Below are 19,847 nucleotides of genomic sequence, written 5' to 3'. Positions count from 1 at the left end.
CCTTCCCCGTAATTAGAGACCGTGACGTCTGGGTGCCTATGCTGTTTTTCAGAATAGCTCGTATTTAAAAAAAATCATGCTTCATGGGAAAAAAGGTAAGTCGTGCAGACATGGACACAAGAGAAGAGAAACAGACGGCGTTTGTGTTGTCTGGTTCTTTTACCTTTGTCTGTGTCGGCATGAATAACTTTTTTTTTTTCATGATGTACGTACCTATTTGGGATGATAGCCACGTTTGTCACATTACGTAACACGGCAGGCGGGAGAGCGCATGCGCTTTCCTTTACTCCGAAGGCGCAGGGATGAAATGGGCAAATTTATAGCCTTTGCTTAACCGCCTGACCAAAGCCTCGCTTTTCATGTATTCCAAGACGTGTGTTGGATCTCCATTTCTTTTTCTTTTTTCAAAGTGAGGCCCCATACCGTAACGGTATCAATGTAGTCTACTTCCGTATCGGTCTTGTAAGAGCGACACAAGACACAGGACTCTTGCTCTCCGGCAGGCTATTTAACGACGCTGATAAGGTAAGCTCGAGAACATTACCTCGTGCAAGACGGATTTTCCCGCAAAGCGCTCGGGAACAAAGGAGATGCGCAACTTGTCAAACACACTAAATTCGCCAATTCTCACTCGGTCCAGAATCGCTAAATTGACCAGGTCAATTTCTGGGCGCACCAGCACATAGAACAGGTAAGTAAATGCAGATAAGGTTCTTTCGAAGTTGTAGTTCAATTCGTTTTACATACTGCGAGTATAGAGGCCACACAAATGAGGTTGGCCAAAACAGAGGCCAAAACCATCATTAACTTAAGAAATAATCTTACATATCGCCCATTTACATGTAATACAAGGTTGCGTCGTTCATGTACAGCTCTTACGCTTGTCATTACTGGTAAATATTGGTCATTTACGAAATGTCTGACGGAGTGCAAGCAAGAGCGAACACGTCTCACACGATCGCCCCCGGCGATGACTTCATGCTGCTAAAGGTTACAACTACTACTTCAAATAAAAATCTGTTCGCATGTGCTAGTCGTGTCAGTGGGAGCCACACTGAGATCCGGCGACTGACGAGAAAAGTGCAGCGAAAGGACTTGCGGACGTCCTCGAATGCCCTCATGAGCTGCATGTGGTCATTCATACCATTTTGTACAGACTAATATCGCACATCGCTCACTTACAGGCCTCGTATACAAACAAGTGTTGCATTGTCGATTTACAGGTCGTACACGTTGTCATTACTGGTAGCAGTAAGCACCGATTATATCGAAAAAGCTTTCGCAGCATAAAGCACACTTTCACACAATGCACAACGGTAACGACGTAGCGCTGTCAAAGGCTTTAGTACCTATAAAAGATGCCTTAGGTGGCCAGGTTGACAAAACAAAGATGAGCCACATTAAGATCTGCTGCTTCCGAACGGACAAACCAAGGCCTTGACAAAGTCTTCGGAGTTGGGCATGGTCCTACAAATCAATAAGCAGAGCCTAATCTTGCACATCGCCCACTTACAGGTCATTTATATACATAGACGAGTCTCGCATCCTTCCTTTACAAGTCGAATATGTTGTCAGTACTAGTAGCAATAAACATTAAATTCATTCACAAAAGCGTCTCGCAGCAGGAAGCACATGCTCCCACAATTCATCACGTTGAATGTGTTGGTAACTATTGGCAAACATTGTTCATTAAAAAAAAATTTCGCAGCTCCCATGCTGTCGCTCGTACAATCCACAACAGCGAAATAACACCGCTAAGGCACTATCTCCAATATGGATACGTTTGATCTCAGCACAGGTCATCTCGAGGCGAGTCCCAGTGAGACACGGCTCCTCCCGAAGGACGGACAGCCGAAGGCCCTGCGAAAGTCCTCTGAGGCCATCAGGAGCTGGGCGCTCTGCTGCAGGTAAGCGCGAGGCAGGCGTCCCGCGTGGGAGCAGACCTCGCGCACGTAGAAGAGCTCGTAGAAGAGCTGGCTCTCGCTCAACTTCCACGAGCCCCAGGTGAAGGCACTGCGGTGCCACGAGTCTCCCGCCTTCAGGGCCCGGCTGACGACTCGAAGCGCCAGCTGCGGGTACAGGACCTCCATGAGACGACGCGGGTCCTCGGCGCATAGACGGCCGAGCGAGGCCTCGGGCACGACTTGGGCTTGGCCTTCGCTCTCGCCCCTCAGGCAGAGCCGCTGGACGAGACTGTCCACCAGGTGGACGCCCACCAGGTGGGCGTTGAGGTACACGGCCTCGGTGCCGCACTCGAGCCGAAGCTCCGAGTAGATGGTGGGAGAGAAGACGACGAAGCGCGAGGTGACACGGACGTGCTTGTCGAAGAGCTCGTCCCGGTGAAACCAGGCCTGCGACGCATTCCACTCGTTAGGGTATACAAAAGACAAACCTTGTCTGCTCACTCGCTCCGCCATCTAAAGGGGAACATTGAAGGGGGTACGACGTTTCACGCGCGATAAGTGCGAGACCCACAGCGATGGCGAAAAACTGTAATCGGCTCCTGCATAGTTATGAATCGATATTCTGCAATACGGAGGGGGGCTGGGGGGTGATAACGCTGTCGCGTTAAATTACAGTGGCGTTTTAGCATTATGAGAGAAATGCGTGAGCATTACGTCTCATCGCACTGAGCTCTCAGATCTGTGATTTCAACTGCGTTCAGCACATTGCAGAGCGTTGTACAGGAGCTCACTCGACCTGCCTCGTGGAGGAGCGAAGTGCGACTGACGGTTGGCGGAGCAGACTGCCGTATGTTGGAATATATATATATATATATATATATATATATATAACCTCGTAACTGACTTCACACTCTTTTTTCACTTTGACACTCCTAATGCTGACGCATTACCAAGCGGTTCGTCACCATGCGGTGGAGGACTCACCTCGAGCAAATCTCGGGAGCTGTCCAGCACCTCTGCGCGCACTCGAAACTCCCTGAGCGCGAGTGCGCTGGCGATGTGGGACTCGCCGTGCGACGGCAGAATCCGCGTGTAAGGCTCGACGAACTCCGCGGGCAGCAGGAGACGCAGGCCGGACACCACCTCGACGAGCGGCGTGGCGCTGTGCGCGAACATATCCCCAAACTCGGCGAGCACTGCCGCCATCACTACTTGGTAGATAGTCCTGCTCAGCACCGGAGCCGGGGAGAAATGCGGAAATCAAGACCGCGCAAGGTGAACACGCACTGTCAGGGCGTGCAAGCAAATATCTCTCCCTATTCGATTCGCATTTCATTCGAGAATGAATTATATACGAAATTGTCGAATATTCGCTTCTGTTTGAATGTGAGGGACAGCAGCTGTTGAAGTCTCGAGGAGAAATGTTGGTGCGATTGAGGACTATTCTAAATTACTCGGCCGCAGGAAAGCTGTGACTGCATTCGCAGTTACTAGTTCCTGATGCGATCGCACGAAGCAAGTGATCCCTACGTAATAAGTGCCAGCCATTCAAACAGGACGCCTCGCTCTTAGGCAACACAAATTTACACGCTGTCTCGATTTAGGCAAAGCGCTTTGTTATATAACCGGTCCCACCGTATTTGCATTCCTTTACATTAATTTCCACTGCTATTTCACACGTCTCTCGTTCAACACACACGAAACTTTACGCGCATCCGGTTACACGCTGTTCCCTTAATTACACTCCTGTCATTGTCATAGGCGCCATAGATTACTGTGGCCGGTAGTGTGTCATTTACATGCTTCTCAGTAGACCTGTCTTACCGTAGCGAACGGCAGAATACAAGCACGTATAAGAAATTCTTAACAAGCTTTCTCTATTGTCTGTGAGACCAACTACCCGCCTCTCTACGGGCTGACAAATACATCGCATGCTACAAAAACGTGGTGCAACTCACGCAGTGTCGACCGTGTTACCGCGAAAAAGAAAAAAAAAACGACACAAAACTTCTGCGACGGGAAAAGAAAGCGAACGGGTGCACGCGTGCAACTAGACGTAGAAAAAAAAAACATTTCCATATCCAAACGTACGTGTTGGATTCTACGCGTCGACAAGCATAAGTGACGCGTTAGTTAGACGGTCTACATCTAACGACGATGCACACAATTAGGCGATGACAGGCGTATGCGCAGAAAAGTGCACGTATCAAGCAACGCTTAGTGATTCCGTACATTCTGTGTCACGGTGTGACATACTCATTCTAGAGCATTGGCCAAGAACGGATACACACACACACTGGGGCACATACCGACTGGGTTAATCAAAGGAAGTAAATCATAGAATTCGGAAAATACAACTAAACATTCCATTAACAGATCCGCTGTGCTTTAGAGGTTTGTGCGAGCGGACGTATTACACAAGGCATGCGCGTTTTGTGGAGCAATCATATATGGTGGGGAACGCTCATTATGGAGGATTAGATAAAAGCACAGTGGCAGATCCTGAGCGGCAAAACAAAAGAGAATAAAGCTAATCAAAGAATTCCCTAAATTTTATTCGCCAATCTATTGACAGGTCGGTGTGCTTCAGAGATGTCTTAGAGTCGAGGTAATATGTGCAGGCTTTATGTAGGAAGTCATTTATTTATTTATTTATTTATTTATGGCGCAGAACCGAGGCGTACATACGCGGTAATCATACACAAAGTTTACGTAGGCGGCTTCATGGGTACCTTCACGCTGCATATATATGACGGTCTGCGAAGGCCCGTAAAGAAGCTTTGCTTAATAATGTTGCACGCATCATGTGTCTCTTTGTATAGCGTTAATCGAAGCGTTTCAGAAAAGCGACGCTTCAAAGATTCCAGTGAGTAATCTGCCCGAATTTTTACATAAATAATTGACGGCTGAGCTGCAGCGTTTGGCTATTTTGTACGGAGGGTGCAGTGAACCAAGCGCAAAACCGCGCGACCTTGTACGAAACGTGGTCATTTTTTTTATGACGGCCACCGATTTTATTTCAAGAATGCCTGCACAACCTTTCACGATAGACACTAAGATCCATATTGATCTTGGGTATGTAATCCACGTTAGGCGTCAATTGTCCGAAAAGACCCAACCACGCTTAGACGGTTCCAGCTCCTCCTCCTCGTCCAACGGTACCGCCAGGCCTGTTCGCTTTTCCGCAATTTGGCGGTTAATCCCTGCACAGCTAAGAACTCGCTCCAGCTGTCCGTGCAAGATTTCTATCTTGGCGGTGAAAGCAAAAGGGTGTTCCTCTTGGCTTCTCTGCTTACTAAGGAGGGCACGATTCAGACATCCTTATGTATACTACGCACACTTATTTTGCTGTATTTTTGCCAATAAATAAGTTGTGAAACTAAAGACTTTGGGTGCACTCGCCTGAGCGCGCGGTCTTTCTCTTCTGTGCGCAGTTTCTCGACGGCGATGATGTCCCAGACGTGGCTGAAGCGCATGATGTCGTCGACGCAGTAACGCATCTTCTCCGCTGTGCTGTGCTCAGCGCCACGGCCGCCGGCGTACGTGGCATTGATCTCGCCACCCATCAGATCGACCGATACCCACAGGGACAGGTAGGCCAGCGCAGTGGGCCGAAGATGCTGGCGACTCAACACCTCAAGCTGCGCGACTGTGATATGCATAGAAGTGCGTCAAGATACGAGGAAGGCGGAGGAGTTCAGGTAAGCAATAGAGTGTATGCCGGAGCTAAACATTAAGTCAAGATGGTGTAATCATCATCCTCATCATCATCATCATCAGCAGCAGCAGCAGCAGCAGCAGCACCAGCCTGTACCTATCCACTGCAGGGCTAAGTCCTCTCTCGGCAATCTCCAAATGCCCCTGTATTGCGCTAGCTGATTCCAACTTGCGCCTGCAAGCTTCCTAATTCCATCAACTCTTCCAATTTTCCGCGGTCCTCGACTGCTCTTCCCTTCCCTTGCCCCGACATTCTCTAACTGTAATGGTCAACCGGTTATCTGTCCTATGCATTACATGGCCTGCCCGGCTCTATTTTTTTCTCCTGTCAACTGGAATATCGGCTATCCTCATTTCCTTTCTGATCCAAACAGCGCTCTTCCTGTTTCTCAAGCTAACACTTAACATTAGATGCAAGGTTAAGAAGTTGTGTGTTGCTCACATTAAAGAGTCTTTTGCCGTTTTATTAAAGTTTCATCGCATACGGGGCCATCCGCGGGCTGCAATTTCGTCCTCTTCTATGCATGTTTGAACTTGTGCACTCCATTGGGCATATACCGCCGTAATGAGCAATTACGGATACAACAAAGTAGTGCACATAACAGAGTAATTTCGGCTCCCCCTTTAACTTTGATATAAGAAGGTTTTACTTAGTTTTATAGCTGCTTGCCTCTTCACTGAACCTATACAGTATGGTGGTTCTGCGTCTCTGAATCTCTGACTTTATGTTTACCACTCTTTTTAATTCGATGAGCATGACTTGCGAAAGTTCACATATTTTTGGGTATGTCCGTAGGCACCTAACCTCTTTCACGCCCACTAATAACATGCTCTAGAACCCGCCTAAACGTTAATCTGGAAGTTAATGCCAAATAGCAATGAAGCAAAGTAGCAACACACCGCATTCCTACCACAGAGACGTGCCATGTATGAGGCCTACGTGTGTGCAACCGGGCTCCCCTGCTTATCTCTGCACACGCTGGACCATTCAGTGGCACAACGGTGAAACCCCCCGCGTATGGCGCTTGTGTAAATATATATATATAGAGAGAGAGACCTTTAGCTTAATATATATATATATATATATATATATATATATATATATATATATAGTTACATCATCAGCCTATTTCATGTCCACTGCAGGACAAAGGCCTCTCATGGGCGTCAAGTTGTTTTTTCACCCACTTTCATTTCCATTAATTTATCGTTTCTTTATTTCATTTAACAAACATTTGTTGTAGCTTGATCCCAGTGTTGCTGAACAGGACAATTTCTTCTGCAAATCGAAGGTTGCTGACATATTCGCTGTCGATCCTTACTCCTAAGCCTTTCCAGTTTAATAGCTTGAATACTTCCAAGCGCACAGTGAATAGCATTGGAGCGATTTTGTCTCCTTGTCTGACCCCTTTCTATATAGGTATCTTCCTATTTGTGTTGTGGATAACTAAGGCAGCTGCGGAATCTCTGTAGATACTTTCCAAAATATTAACGTAACCGTCATGTACTCTTTTATAACGTAATGCCTCTATGACTGCTGGTGTCTCAACTGAATCAAATGCCTTTTCGTAATCTATGAAAGCCATATAGAGAGTCTGATTGTACTCTGCGGATTTCTCAATTTCTTGATTGATGTCATGGATGTGATCCATTGTAGAGTATCCCTTCCTGAAACCAGTTGATGTTCCACTGGTTGACTGAAGTCCAGTGTTGCCCTTATTCTATTGGAGATTATCTTGGTGAATATTTTATATAATAATGCAAGAAAGCTGATGGGCCTATTATTTTTCAATTACGTCTTCATTTTTATGGATTAGTATAATGTTGGCATTCTTCCAGTTCTCTGGGACCCTTGAAGTCGATAGACAGTTCGTATAGAGGGCCGCGAGTTCTTCAAGCATTATGTCTCCACTATCATTGAATAAATCTACTGGTAGTCCGTCTTCTCATGCCGCTTTTCCACGTTTCATGTCTTGCAAGGCCCTTCTAGCTTCATCGCTAGTTATAGAAGGAGCCTCTGTAACCTGTTCATTGCTACTACGAATAGAGGCATCTTGGCTGCTTTGGGCACTGTACAGGTCAGTATGGAATTATTCCGCTGCTTTTACTACATCTTCGAGATTGCTGCTGATATTACCCTGCCTATCTTTCAGTGAGTATATCTTACTTTTTCCGATCCCTAGTTTGCTTCTCACTTTTTTGAGGCTGCGTCTATTTTTCACTGCTTCCTGAGTCTTTCACACGTTATAATTTCGAATATTCCTTATTTTCTCCTTGTTGATTAGTTTTGACATTTCCGCGAATTCTATCTGATCTCTTCAGTTGGACACTTGTATTCTTTTTCATTTCTTTATTAGGTCCTTTATTACTTGGGAGAGCTTAACTACTGGTTGCCGTGGTGCCTTACCTCCCACTTCAATTGCTGCTTCTGAAGCCAGCCTAGTTATGGTTTCATTCATTGCCTCTATGCCATCTTCGTCTCTCTGTTTCTAAGGCTAGACATTTGTTTGAAAGTACCAACCGGAGTTGGTTTGCTTTTACCGTTACTGCGTCAAGGTTGGCCTGTTTCTTCTTGCCCGAGTTTACTATTTCTCACTTCAAATTGACGTGAATCCTAGCCCTTACTATTCTATGATCACTGCACTTTATCCTACCTCACACTTCTACATCTTGCACTATGCTGGGTTTGCCAGAAAGTATGAAATCAATTTAATTTTTTGTTTCACCATTAGGGCTTTTCTAGGTCCATTTTCCATTCCAACGCTTCCTGAAGGAGCGTTCATTGTTCGCAGCTTATACCTTTCGACGAATTCTACAATCTCGCCTCAAGCGTTCCTAGGATCCACGCCGTAGTTGTAGTTGCCTATTGCTTATTCGCCAGCCTGTTTTTTTCCGCACTTTTGCATGGATGTTGTCCATGACTACAATATATATAAATATATACTGTAGTCATGGGCGACTATACGTATATATATGACGCGGGTTCGATTCCGTCCAAGCACCGCAGAAATCTTAAATGATTTTTTTTGTCTGAAAAAGTGGCACATAGTAAGTAGCGCGCAGCTACCCAGTTTGGCGTCAAGGAGGTTCAGTGAAGAGCGGCGCATACAGTGTCCCATACCCACTGACCCAAGATGGTAAGGCGGTTGGTTTTGAACTCGGCTCCATCAGCACAAAAGCCCAATGCTGTATACGGACTCCTCAGTGACCCAAGTTGGTGGGAAAGTGGATGGATGGATGGATGGATGGATGGATGGATGGATGGATGGATGGATGGATGGATGGATGGATGGATGGGCAGACGGACGGACGGACAGACGGACAGACAGACAGACAGACAGACAGACAGACAGACAGACAGACAGACAGACAGACAGACAGACAGACGGACGGACGGACGGACGGACGGACGGACGGACGGACAGACAGACAGACAGACAGACAGACAGACAGACAGACAGATAGATAGATAGATAGATAGATAGATAGATAGCCACTGAAAAGTGAGTGAAGCACCCTAAGAATGCTAATCGCATTAAAATTGAATTCTGATGTTTTACGTGCCGAAACCACGATCTGATTGTGAGGCACACCGTAGCGGGGCACTCCGGAAATATTTGGCCACCAGGGGGTCTTTAACGCGCACGCGATGCACGGCACACGGACGTTGATGCATTTCGTGCGCATCGAAGAAAGGCCGGCGCAGCCGGGATTTGATTTTGTGGTTTCGTGCCTTGTAGAAAAACGCCGCAGCAGCTAAACAACCACGAAGGGTCACACTAACGGATTAGCATTGCTGCTAGATTGCGTCAATGCTAATTCCACTAACGTCGACGTTCACCGTGGGATGGGTCTGCCGGAATTTTTTCGTCTGCTGCTGTCTACAACGTTGGCGCAACGTATAGACTGGCCAATTTACTGGTTCTTTTTCTGCATTGGGATCAATATTTTGTTTTCAGCGCAGGTACGTTCTAACCGTGGCGCCCGTCTTGCGCACGGTTCCCTTGCTGTACTGACTCGCCGAGTGCAGTTAGAGCCTGGTAGATCATGACCTCCGAGATCTACTTCCTGAGTCCCATTATCAGCGTGGTTAAATCAATTTCAAACTACACAGTTAGTGCCTCCCGCCACTGTAGATTACCTCTGGCTAAAGCAGCTTTAGGGAGGCGATGATAAATAATGATTTCGACGTCGCTGAATCCTGAATTCTCTTCGACGTCGCTGAAGGACTCGTAATCGCTGCCGTTCTCGTACAAAACGTTCCTGCACCCAGCGATGCCTCAAGGATAGCGGTAAAGATGTAGAGATTAGGAAAACCACGGAGCAAGTTACAACGAAACCCGGAGAAACGCATGTCCTTATTTTCTGCCGCCTTGCCCTTGAGCAGCTGTAACCACTGAATCTTTTGCAAGAGACAATGCAAAGACCTACCCTCAAGACTAGGCGTTAACCGCGAAATCGTGAAGGTGAAATTTCAAAGTAGAAATGGGCTCACCTATTGCACCTGGACGCTGCACTTCAACGGCGAGATACTCGTTGCAGTCGCACAATTTCCTCATCATGGGGTCCATTAGAGGAGTCCGGTAGATCTCGGCCACCAGCGAGTAGTTCCCGCGCTTCGTGCCCGTCTTGCCTGCAGCCTGCCTGCGGACCTTTGGGAGTAAACGAAGACGCAGGGTGCGAGAGTTAAATCTCTGAAAAATTTGGCAGCCGCAACTCCGATTGAGCACTACGTGTTGAGAAGGATTGTTGTGCGGTAGTGTAGAAGGGCACTCACGAACTGGAATAATTTTCTGAAGCCAAATGTACACTAGAAGTTGTGAAGATTCAATGTTTATATCTTATTTCATTGTTACAGATGATGGTTACGTACCACATTAGAATTTTAGACGGTAAAGTATATGCAATTACACATATCTGCATCACTTCACAAGATTACTCAATGTCTATCGCTTCCCTGTTTGTGGTTTCGACCTTGTCTCGGCCGGTGACATCACTGGCTGTTTCGCTGGTGGATTAACCCTTACTATTTAACCCAATGTGCGTCATTGCTGACGTCCGTGTGTACTTGTAGAAGTATAACCTAGGTGACACAATGCCTAGAATCTGAGAGAGAACGAGTCAAGCGATCAGTCATTGCACATTGCTTTATCGGAGCTCTAGCGGGTCTGAAGGTCCCATTGAGCGTATCTGGGCATTTGATAACAGCTGTGCGCTCCGAACGCAGTCCAAGGTCACTGTTTGAGACACTGCGTTAGACTACACAACCTTCGCGATCGGCCCACGGAAACGGTCAGACACCCGGCAGTAAAAGCCAGTCCATCGTCGACAAAAATTTTTCGCATGAAAATATAATTTTCTCTTTCAAACAGACTGGCCACGACACGATTTCGAAACGCATATTCTGACAAGCAGTGAGTCGTTTGTTTTCCATGTACAAGCGTGCTTTAATAGAAGCGCACGAAGCCTGGGACGGGGCTAATCATGACTGATCAGTTCAAAACTGGCACCAAAACAACTTTCCCTGAAGAAGGCTGAAAATAACCTTGACATTCAACTACCACTTCTCATGCTATATACCGGTACGTGATACTCTCAGTTGTGCGCACAATACTGTCGCGCCCCACGTTACGCAATTTTGCAGAGTGAGACGGTTTGCCTGGTCGTGTAGAAAGTTTTTTTTTTTTTCATTTGTGGTGTGCCCTAGTTGTATTACGCACTCGAAAAAAATGCCTTTGATGTAGCGTTTCGCCTCCAAAAGCCACCATAACATCACTACAACAGCGAATATATATATATATATATATAAACGCGAATTTTTTGTTATCACCGTTCGCCAGTGTGCTACACAGGTGCGGCTCGTCTACAGACGCTTATAGTTAGAGTGTATTGTGTTGTGCTGTTAAGGCGTATTGAGCGAATAGTCAAGTCAATATAACACATTGCAGTAACAAGCAAATAAACGTCAGAGGCGTTTAACTATTCTCCTTACGCTTCGCTTTCCATTGGAGCGTGACCGTATACCTTCAAGTATACCGGCTTCAATTGTACTGCTATTTTGTACATTTGGTGCATCCTGTATTGGAGACAAAAATCCTGAGTGAAATGATGGTTGTTAAGCCTTTATAGGTTGCGAAATGTAGTCGGCGTGCTAAAATCAGTCTTTCTCGCGGCCGCCAAGGTTATGATTTCAAACCATATGTGCATATACATTTTTTGAAAGATCACTTTAATTCCTAAAAACAAAGGTTACGGCGCTAAGCAGACGAGGACGAAGTGAGACACAAACGACACACATGGGCGCCGGTTCGTCCTCGTCTGTTTAGCGGAATAACCTTTGTGTTTAAGTAATGAACAAACTAATTCAGCAACAAGTTTTGTTAAATCACTACAATCCCTTGCAAGTTTACTACGCATGGTGTATAGTATCTTGCTTCAATATGTTCAAAAATGTCATTACTTATGTAGTGTCGTTGAGCGGAAATACGGGCGGGAAGAAACGGAGTGGACAGGACCGACGCTGTAGCAGACTCTGTTTCTTCTCGCCCGTATTTCCGCTCAACGACACAACATGTTGCACCCACTGGCCCAACAGTCTACGCTTCTGAATGTCATTACTGCTCGGATGAGATGCTTCGGGAAGAACGACAAGCATCCAGCGACTACAAGTTGTAGACCGAAAGAACCATTTTCGTTGTCATATTTCTTTTTCTTTGTCAAAGTGACTTTTTTGCGCAAGTTCCTCTTCTTAGGCAGGACACGCTGGGACACCGACAGGTAAACACGAAACGGGCATGAGTCAGAGTCTCTGTATTTGTCACCTAAGCCATGAAACTTAAATCACGAAATTGCTGTGACCCCAACTTGCCCCCATCGAAGCGCTTCTGAACGCCATAATGGGAGCGCTTGTGTCAAGTAGTGATGTACGCTGGAGCCAGTCATAAATCACAATTCGTTGATTGAACACTTTGAAGCTTTAGATATGCACAGTTTCCGGCCCTCGTATTTATGTTCCGTGCGGCATCATAGGCCCTGACATCTAAGGGTCCACGACTGGGTGTAGCACAAAGGGGTAAGCAAGACGAGGGAGAAGAGGAATGGACACACGCCACCAACTTATGGCTAATGTTTAAAGCAACATAAGCTGCCCTTCTGTAGGCAGACAGCTATCACAAAACCAAACGAGCAGCAGCAGGAAGAAAACACAGACGTGAAAGAAAACGAAGGAAAAAAGTGGTACAATTGTGAACAGCGACATATTATGGACCACTTGCCGACCTCTTGCGTAGCAGTCCCGCGCAAGCCCTCGACATGAGCCCACGCGCATTATTCAAGAAAATGCACTTCTTTTCCTGTAGACGAAATTGACCGTGCGCTAACCCTTTCGGCGTATTACCCTCCACCAAGACTAAGAAACAGTTAAAGCAACGTCAGACAGACGGAAGCGTAGACATCGAGGCATCCATGAACAACCGGTACGTAATGATATAAAATATATAGTATCATACTGCAAGCTCCTCCGATCTTCCCGTAAAGTTTACAAATTCGGGTTCGTTCCAGGGTTTCACGAATTATGCGTCGTTTATAACGAAAAATAAATTCTGCTTACGGAAAAAAAGTTTTCAAGGTGTTGGTGGATGAAGTTTGAAGACGTGGATGAAGAGAGGAAGTATGGGGTACTTTCGCTTCCTTCTTGAGACAGTGCAACATGCCGCACACTTGCAGGGTACTTACTTTGAGCAATTTCATTCAGTACAGTTCCCGAAGCAGGAAAAATTGGCGACAGCAGATTCACTGAAAAAAGGCAGTGCGATCTAACGAAAATGCGTTGCTCGTCAATCTCTGCTGTTCCAAGTTGATTAACCGCGGCATGTGGGATCCGTCGGAGGTTGACCCAACAATAATGTGCGCACGTATGCCAGGAAAAGGTAAACTTTCCTGAGAGAGAAGTGGTTCTCTATGAAGAAGGGAGAGATTGGCACTGTCTTCTGCAGCCCTTGAGGGAGCACGGCACAGCGCCAAACGTTCTTAAGAAAGTCTGCAATATCCCTCCCTCCCTGCCTCCCTCCTCTCTCTCTCTCTCTCTATCTCTCTCTCTCCTCCCTTCATTCTAGCGATTTTATCGAATTTCAAACCTCGGAGATTGTACGGTATATGGTGCACGGTAAAGGTGCACGCTATATGGCCTATATGCACGTTGGCTGCACGATATGATTGCTGCCGGGTGGACAAAAACCAAAGCATGCAGACGCACCTCGGTGATCAGACCACGGACGTCTTCTGCGGTGACGTTGTGGCCGAGGGCTCCACTAAGCGCCAGCAGGCTTCGATGACGTAATATTTCGTTGTCCACACCCGTAACGTGCACATCGCGCGTGTCACGCGCTATCATTAGCAGCGAAGCACGCTTGGCTACGGGGTCCAACGTGGTTATGAAGGGCTCCATGCCCACCTTCATGTTGTACCTGTCGAACGGGACACGACCGAGACGTAATCACTGGGCCTTCCCGATCCCCCTTCGTTAGTGGTCAACCACAACTGTGAAGACCATCGCAACATGTTGATCTCAGTGAGTGCTAATCGATGCTTGGTTGGCCCCTTTGCAGCCGACAAACGTTTTAGTTAAAATTTTCAATTCTGGGGGTTCCGCGTGCCGAAAGCGCAGTCTGATTACGAGGCGCGCCGTAGTGGAGGACTACGAATTAATTTCTACCGCCCGGGGTTTGTTTAGCGTGTACCAAATGTACGGTACACGGGCTTTTTGGCATTTCGCTTGGCAGCGAGCCGCCAAAGCTACCAAGCCACCACGGCGGGTACATTTCAGTGACAACCTATTTCTACGCTTTTATTTCACATAAATGTTGGAAGTTACAATATTTTCAGCGTTTTTTTTCTAAAACGTCGACTGCTTTATCGCTGGAATTACACTTTTTTTTTATATAGCGCACGAATCCCGTAACAGCACAACAGCAAATTCAAGGCCAATGCAACGATTGTTGTCCTTGGTACAAAACAAAGCCTGCTTGAATATTTGAGAGTTCAGTCAAATAATTCGAGCCCGATATATGAACTACTCTAGCCTTTACATTGTTCGCTTTCAATTCTTGTACGCACGTAACTCCAGACAGCCAATTTATGTATACAAATTGGTTTTAAAATAAACAGAGCAGCTAAGACAAACATTGGTAAGCTGCAGCTAGGGGACCAAACAAAACCCCGCAGATTTTCAACACTATTCAAGTACAAGTAATCACAGATATAGAAACCAATTTCGCGGGTAGTAAACGCAAAATTACAAATATATCTGCTTCAAGCGTTCGGTTGGAAATCTGATAAAAGGGCGTCTCCTAGGTTGAGCTAACTTGAACACATGCTTTCCTTAGGCGTAATGACCGGAAGTAATAGGTACAAATGACCGGAAGTAATAGGCTAACAGTACTTCCGGGACCGCAAGTGTTGGCGGTAAGCTGCCGACATGTCACGTGCCAATACAGCTACTCGGAGAACTTGCTTTCTTGAAACGTTAAAAATAAACGCCAGAAACAAGTGTGAAGTGACACTATGATGACAGAGTACACTTCGATATCGCGGAATAGGAATATTTATCTAGAACCCAACTTGGTAAGCAAGAAAACGCACAGGGATGAAAGATCAGCGGCAACGCAACTTCAAGTGCCATAACCTATAGCATTTCGAGCGTGTTTTCTACGGATGGTAGGGTGCATGTGATAGGGAACGTATATAAGAAATAACTAAACGGGCGCTCGAAAACACGAACAGTACGTTTCGAGGTTTATTCTCTTCGAACCGTCGATAAATCTTACCGGCGCTAAAACGCGGAAAGACACACAAGTACAACGAAAATTGGGACGTCACCCTGACGTCATCGGTGCTGCGCTTGGAACATGAAATTCAAAGCAGTAGGTACGGCTTTCAATGGTTCCCATAATATTCAACTCTTTTTTTTTGCGAAAAAATGCCTGTGGACTTTTAAAGACTGCCTTAAACTCCTACACGAATTAATTGCTTCTCTTCAGCGTGCCTTCAAAGGAGGAATGGCTATTGGAACTTAAACAGAACAACGTTAAGGCGAGCTATCGGGAAGCTTAAGAGAAGTATCGACAACTCATCATGGCAGGAAGCTGGTAATCCACAGGCTTACGACCAGTGCGATGTATTTCATGCCGTAAGTTACTCTAACCTCCCCGCTCGCTGTGAATGTGTGTACCTTAAGTCCATGGAGGCAAGAATGCTGGCAAAGTTTACGCTGCCATTATCACCGAGGCCCCACAAGCGAAGAGATTCCAGCGAGGCGATCGACGCACTTTCCGGAGTGACTGGGTTGTTGGCCATCCGCTTCATGCAGCTGGTGTACAGCTGGTTCAGCAACACGCTCGCATGGCTTCTCAAGGTGCCCTGCGAGAAGGGACATCCCGTTGTGGTCATGCCCCTGAGATAACCAAACACTGCAATAACGTTCGACGTTGGGACGGTTTGTATGTGACAACTTGAGGGCGTGCGAAAAACTCAGTAATGAAAATCGTGGTCTTGGCAGAAAGTGCGAAGCTGTGACAGAGACATATGGCGAACAAAGTAATATTCGATCTAAGTAAAATTATAGCGGAATTTCGAGCATCGTCAGTTAATTGTAAACGCTCGCAGGGGCCCGCAAAGAACCTGATGTTACCTGTCCGGCCATGATTGTAGCCTGCCTGCTCATTGCGAAGTTGTCCCCTGAGAGCAATTTTTCAGGGATCACTGATACTTGCATAGACAAGTAAACAGTTGCCCTACGTAAACTTATAACACAAATGTGTTCCGGTGCGAAAGCTATATTGTACAAGAGACAACTTCAATTTAATTCCAGAGTTTTACTTGCAATATATCGGATTATGAGGCACGCCGTATTTGGTGACTCCGGATTCATTTTGACCACCAGGGGCTTCTTAACGTGAAACTAAATCGAAGTACACAAGCGTTCTTGCATTCTGCTCTAATCTAAATGCGGTCGCAGAGGCGGGGATCGAACCCGTCACTTCGAGCTCACCAGCGCAATGCCACAGGGCTGCTGGTTGTGACGGTAAAATCTTTACTTTCGATAAGAAGGCGATCGCCCTCGACCGAAGACATATAGACAAAAGGGAAAGGAGGAAGAGGCGTAAGGTAGGGCTCAACAAAGTGTTGCAAACTACTTTCCCGGATAAAACCCAACAGGCTGTCAAACAACAGGACTAGCACATCCGATTCAGTAGTAGGATGGAACCAGGCGTTCAAGTCCAACAGCCTATTCCTCAGTGGCAGCATTTCCAGGGTTTGTTGGCACTGCCAACACGATATGCTTGCAGGTCCGCTGACCGCGGTCAATGCAGTATCGGCAGTCATCTAACCATGCGAAGCCGATGCGTTGGCGCCACTCAGGGGTAACTGCCTGTGCCTGTCAGGACATGACGCAGACGGGTGACTGCTGCCCGAGGAAAGTTCGCACGGATGGGTGCCGGGTTTTTTCGGATAGTGTCAGTTGGACTGCTTGTCGTCGATCTGGGCGGGCATTGGACACCCCTTCATCGTAATCATAAACCGGAGCCGAGATATCTTTTTCAGGATCTGAGGGGTTGTGCAACTCCACCGGTACCAGCCTGTCAATACACACGTTACCCGGAACGTCTGTTGACACATGGGCCCAGGGGTTATCTCAGAAAGGCAGTTCTGAGTTTTACACATCGTCGGATAGGTGGCGTCGTAGTTGGGTAAGAGCTAAAGCTTCCTCTTCATAAAAGCAGTTTTATCGTCATTTCTCCGTCATTTCTGCTATTGCGTGTGTATACTTGTGACACATCATTGTAGAAGTTGTACAAATCTCGTCGGCTATGCAAGCCAAGCCTGTGCACCGCTTTGTGATTGTTGTGCAACTACAGTTCACCGTACTTTCAACTTGCAGGCTTGGTTTATTTGTAATTTTTTTATCCTTATTGGTCTCTTACACTCTTTGGTTTTTAATCATCTGTGCAGTAATATTTTTTGTTCTAAACACAGAAGAAATTTAACGTCATTTGGGAATGATACACCTTCGTGAAGGGACGTCAACCTATGGTGCGGCGTCTATGCCACGATCACTTCGTGGCCGCACTTCAGCTGTTGGCGGATTCAACAGCCGTAACAACTGCAAGACGTGGAAGCGTCCAAAAGTACACGAGATGTAGTGCTTGCTCGCAATTTCGTCATAATGTCATCTAATGTTCCCCTCAGTATGGCGACTCATGATCCTTTTCACTTTATTCAGGGTTCTCGTCAAAACTTAAACGGGAGAAGGCGACGCTTCGCAAGCTCAGGTCATATACATATCCAAGTCTCGCACTCTTTCAAGCTTGAGTCTGCAGCCTTTAGCAAAAGATCAGTCTTACTGCTATGGGAGCGATGTTCGTTGAAGACTTCGCCATTTGGGTACGCTGGGTTGTGGAAGCCAGGCTTTTCAAAGTGAGTGCTTTCGCGCCTCAAGATTTTTGGAGCATTAGAGGTTTCCAAGGCTGGGAGCCCCAGACATGTCCCGCACACACTGGCCCATAAACTAACAGATGAAGTAGAAGCCCCTAGATTTCGCATAAAGTTTAGGTCGCGGTAGTTCTACAACCAAAGTATACGTTTGAGCTGCCAAATCAGTCAGCTTTCTATGCTACAACGATCCAAAATAGATTAGTTCGATGAAGAGTGCCGACAATTTGGGAGATGTAGCAAATGCGGGGCTCTAGAATTCGACAGCACTGGGTATCTCATGACGTGAGTTGTACATAAGCTGCCCTCAGCTTTGGTCATACGCGCAAATTGTTTGAAAACTCCACAACAGACGCTTTCATCGCACACAAGCAAAGCATTTATTGAAAGTTTCGAATACACTGCGCATGTAACACCGCCTGCAGCCGAACGCAGTCTCCCTGGCCACTCCAAAGTTCTTTCACCCCAAGAGTTACGCTGAAAGAAAAGGATTTGCGCTACTCAATAGGCTAGGCTTCTGCAATAGGCTTATGAAATCCAGATGCACTATTCATTATCAGCGCCCCAACGTTCGGTGGCCAATCTTCACGCTGACGAAGTGCTTTCAAACTTTTGACACGGACTGCGAGCCTCAGATTCAGGCGTAGTAATAGTAATGAGCTGCTTATTAAATTAAATAAAAAATAAAGAAATGATAGTGCCGACTGCACTGCAACTGTGTTGAGCGGAAACAGCGAAAAGGAGCAGGGTGTAAGAAAGGTAAAGACAATGGCGCTGACTACTAGCCAAAATTGTATTCTTTCAAACGGCATATAGAATGCACCACTTTGCAGCAAAAACAAAACACTCGGAAAGGAAGCACGCGTGGAAGTGACATGGAACAAAGTCACTCCGATAGGGATCGTATCTGCTTCAGAATAAGCGGAAGGAACGCTTAGGCACGCACAAAATCAACATTTGATTGATTGGCAGCGCCATTGTGTGGCCATTTCCTATACGTCCTGTTCCTTGGTGCCGTTTCTGCTCAAGACACGAACCAACCAGCCCAAATGTGTACGCTTCTGCAATTGTCTAGCGCAAATCGCAAATCGCAAATATAGCTAATCATATAGCAAGTCATATCCATATAGCAACCGTGCCTGCAACGTCGGGTTGACGACGGCCTTGAGGAACTCGTCTCGGCGCACGTCGTGGCTGACCAGCAGCTGGCGGTCGGAGCACGCGTAGTGGCTGAAGTCGTCGCACGGGTCCAGGCTCGCGTTGCCGATGATGGCGAGCTCGTGCACCGTGGCAGAGGCGCAGTTGGGGCCGCTGCGGTTGGTGCGCACCGGGGGCCAGGCGGGAACCACGAACGCCGCCAGCAACCACAGCGCCAGCGGCGCGACGAGCACCAGCAGCACGGCGCACACCATCACGGCCGCCCGGTCCAGGGGCCGCCGAATTCCCGCGGACTTGGTGGCGTCCACCATGGCGCATCTTCCCGCTCTTCCTCCTCCTCCTCTTCTTCTTCGTCTGCGCCAAAGACCCGCAATCGCTCTAAATATGATGATGATGGTAGTGGCGGGGGTAGTGATGGCTGCATGGGCAGTGGAATCTGCCCACTTGGAGGGATTAGCCAACGTGGTGCTCTCTAAATAATCGAGAATTTCAGTGCGTCCGGTATTCAGGCAAGCGCGGGCGGTTTGCCAGATGAGCGGGGGCGTAAACGTGAGTGGTCAGATTGGTGGCGCCAGCTGG

General features: G+C 47.0%; 2 protein-coding genes across 2 annotated transcripts; both read right to left on the bottom strand.

Moving 5' to 3' along the window:
- Positions 1 to 1,494: 1,494 nt before the first annotated feature.
- LOC129381961 (uncharacterized) lies at positions 1,495 to 4,562 on the bottom strand. The gene is made up of 2 exons (XM_055065276.2): positions 2,889 to 4,562; positions 1,495 to 2,351 (listed from the first exon to the last, which is right to left on the bottom strand). The coding sequence occupies exons 1-2, from the start codon at positions 3,108 to 3,110 to the stop codon at positions 1,800 to 1,802; spliced, it is 774 nt and encodes a 257-aa protein (XP_054921251.1). The 5' UTR covers positions 3,111 to 4,562; the 3' UTR covers positions 1,495 to 1,799.
- A 438-nt stretch (positions 4,563 to 5,000) lies between these two features.
- On the bottom strand, positions 5,001 to 19,579 carry LOC129381862 (uncharacterized). The gene is made up of 6 exons (XM_055065069.2): positions 19,250 to 19,579; positions 15,850 to 16,037; positions 13,876 to 14,086; positions 10,117 to 10,273; positions 5,307 to 5,553; positions 5,001 to 5,199 (listed from the first exon to the last, which is right to left on the bottom strand). Exons 1-6 carry the CDS (start codon positions 19,577 to 19,579, stop codon positions 5,001 to 5,003), a joined length of 1,332 nt encoding a protein of 443 aa, XP_054921044.2.
- Positions 19,580 to 19,847: the final 268 nt, after the last annotated feature.

This window comes from Dermacentor andersoni, chromosome 10 (genome assembly GCF_023375885.2).
Source record: "Dermacentor andersoni chromosome 10, qqDerAnde1_hic_scaffold, whole genome shotgun sequence".
In the NCBI taxonomy this organism is placed as follows: Eukaryota; Metazoa; Arthropoda; class Arachnida; order Ixodida; family Ixodidae; genus Dermacentor; species Dermacentor andersoni.
Note: the sequence above shows the minus strand (reverse complement) of the source record. Positions and strands in the feature narration are given on the sequence as shown.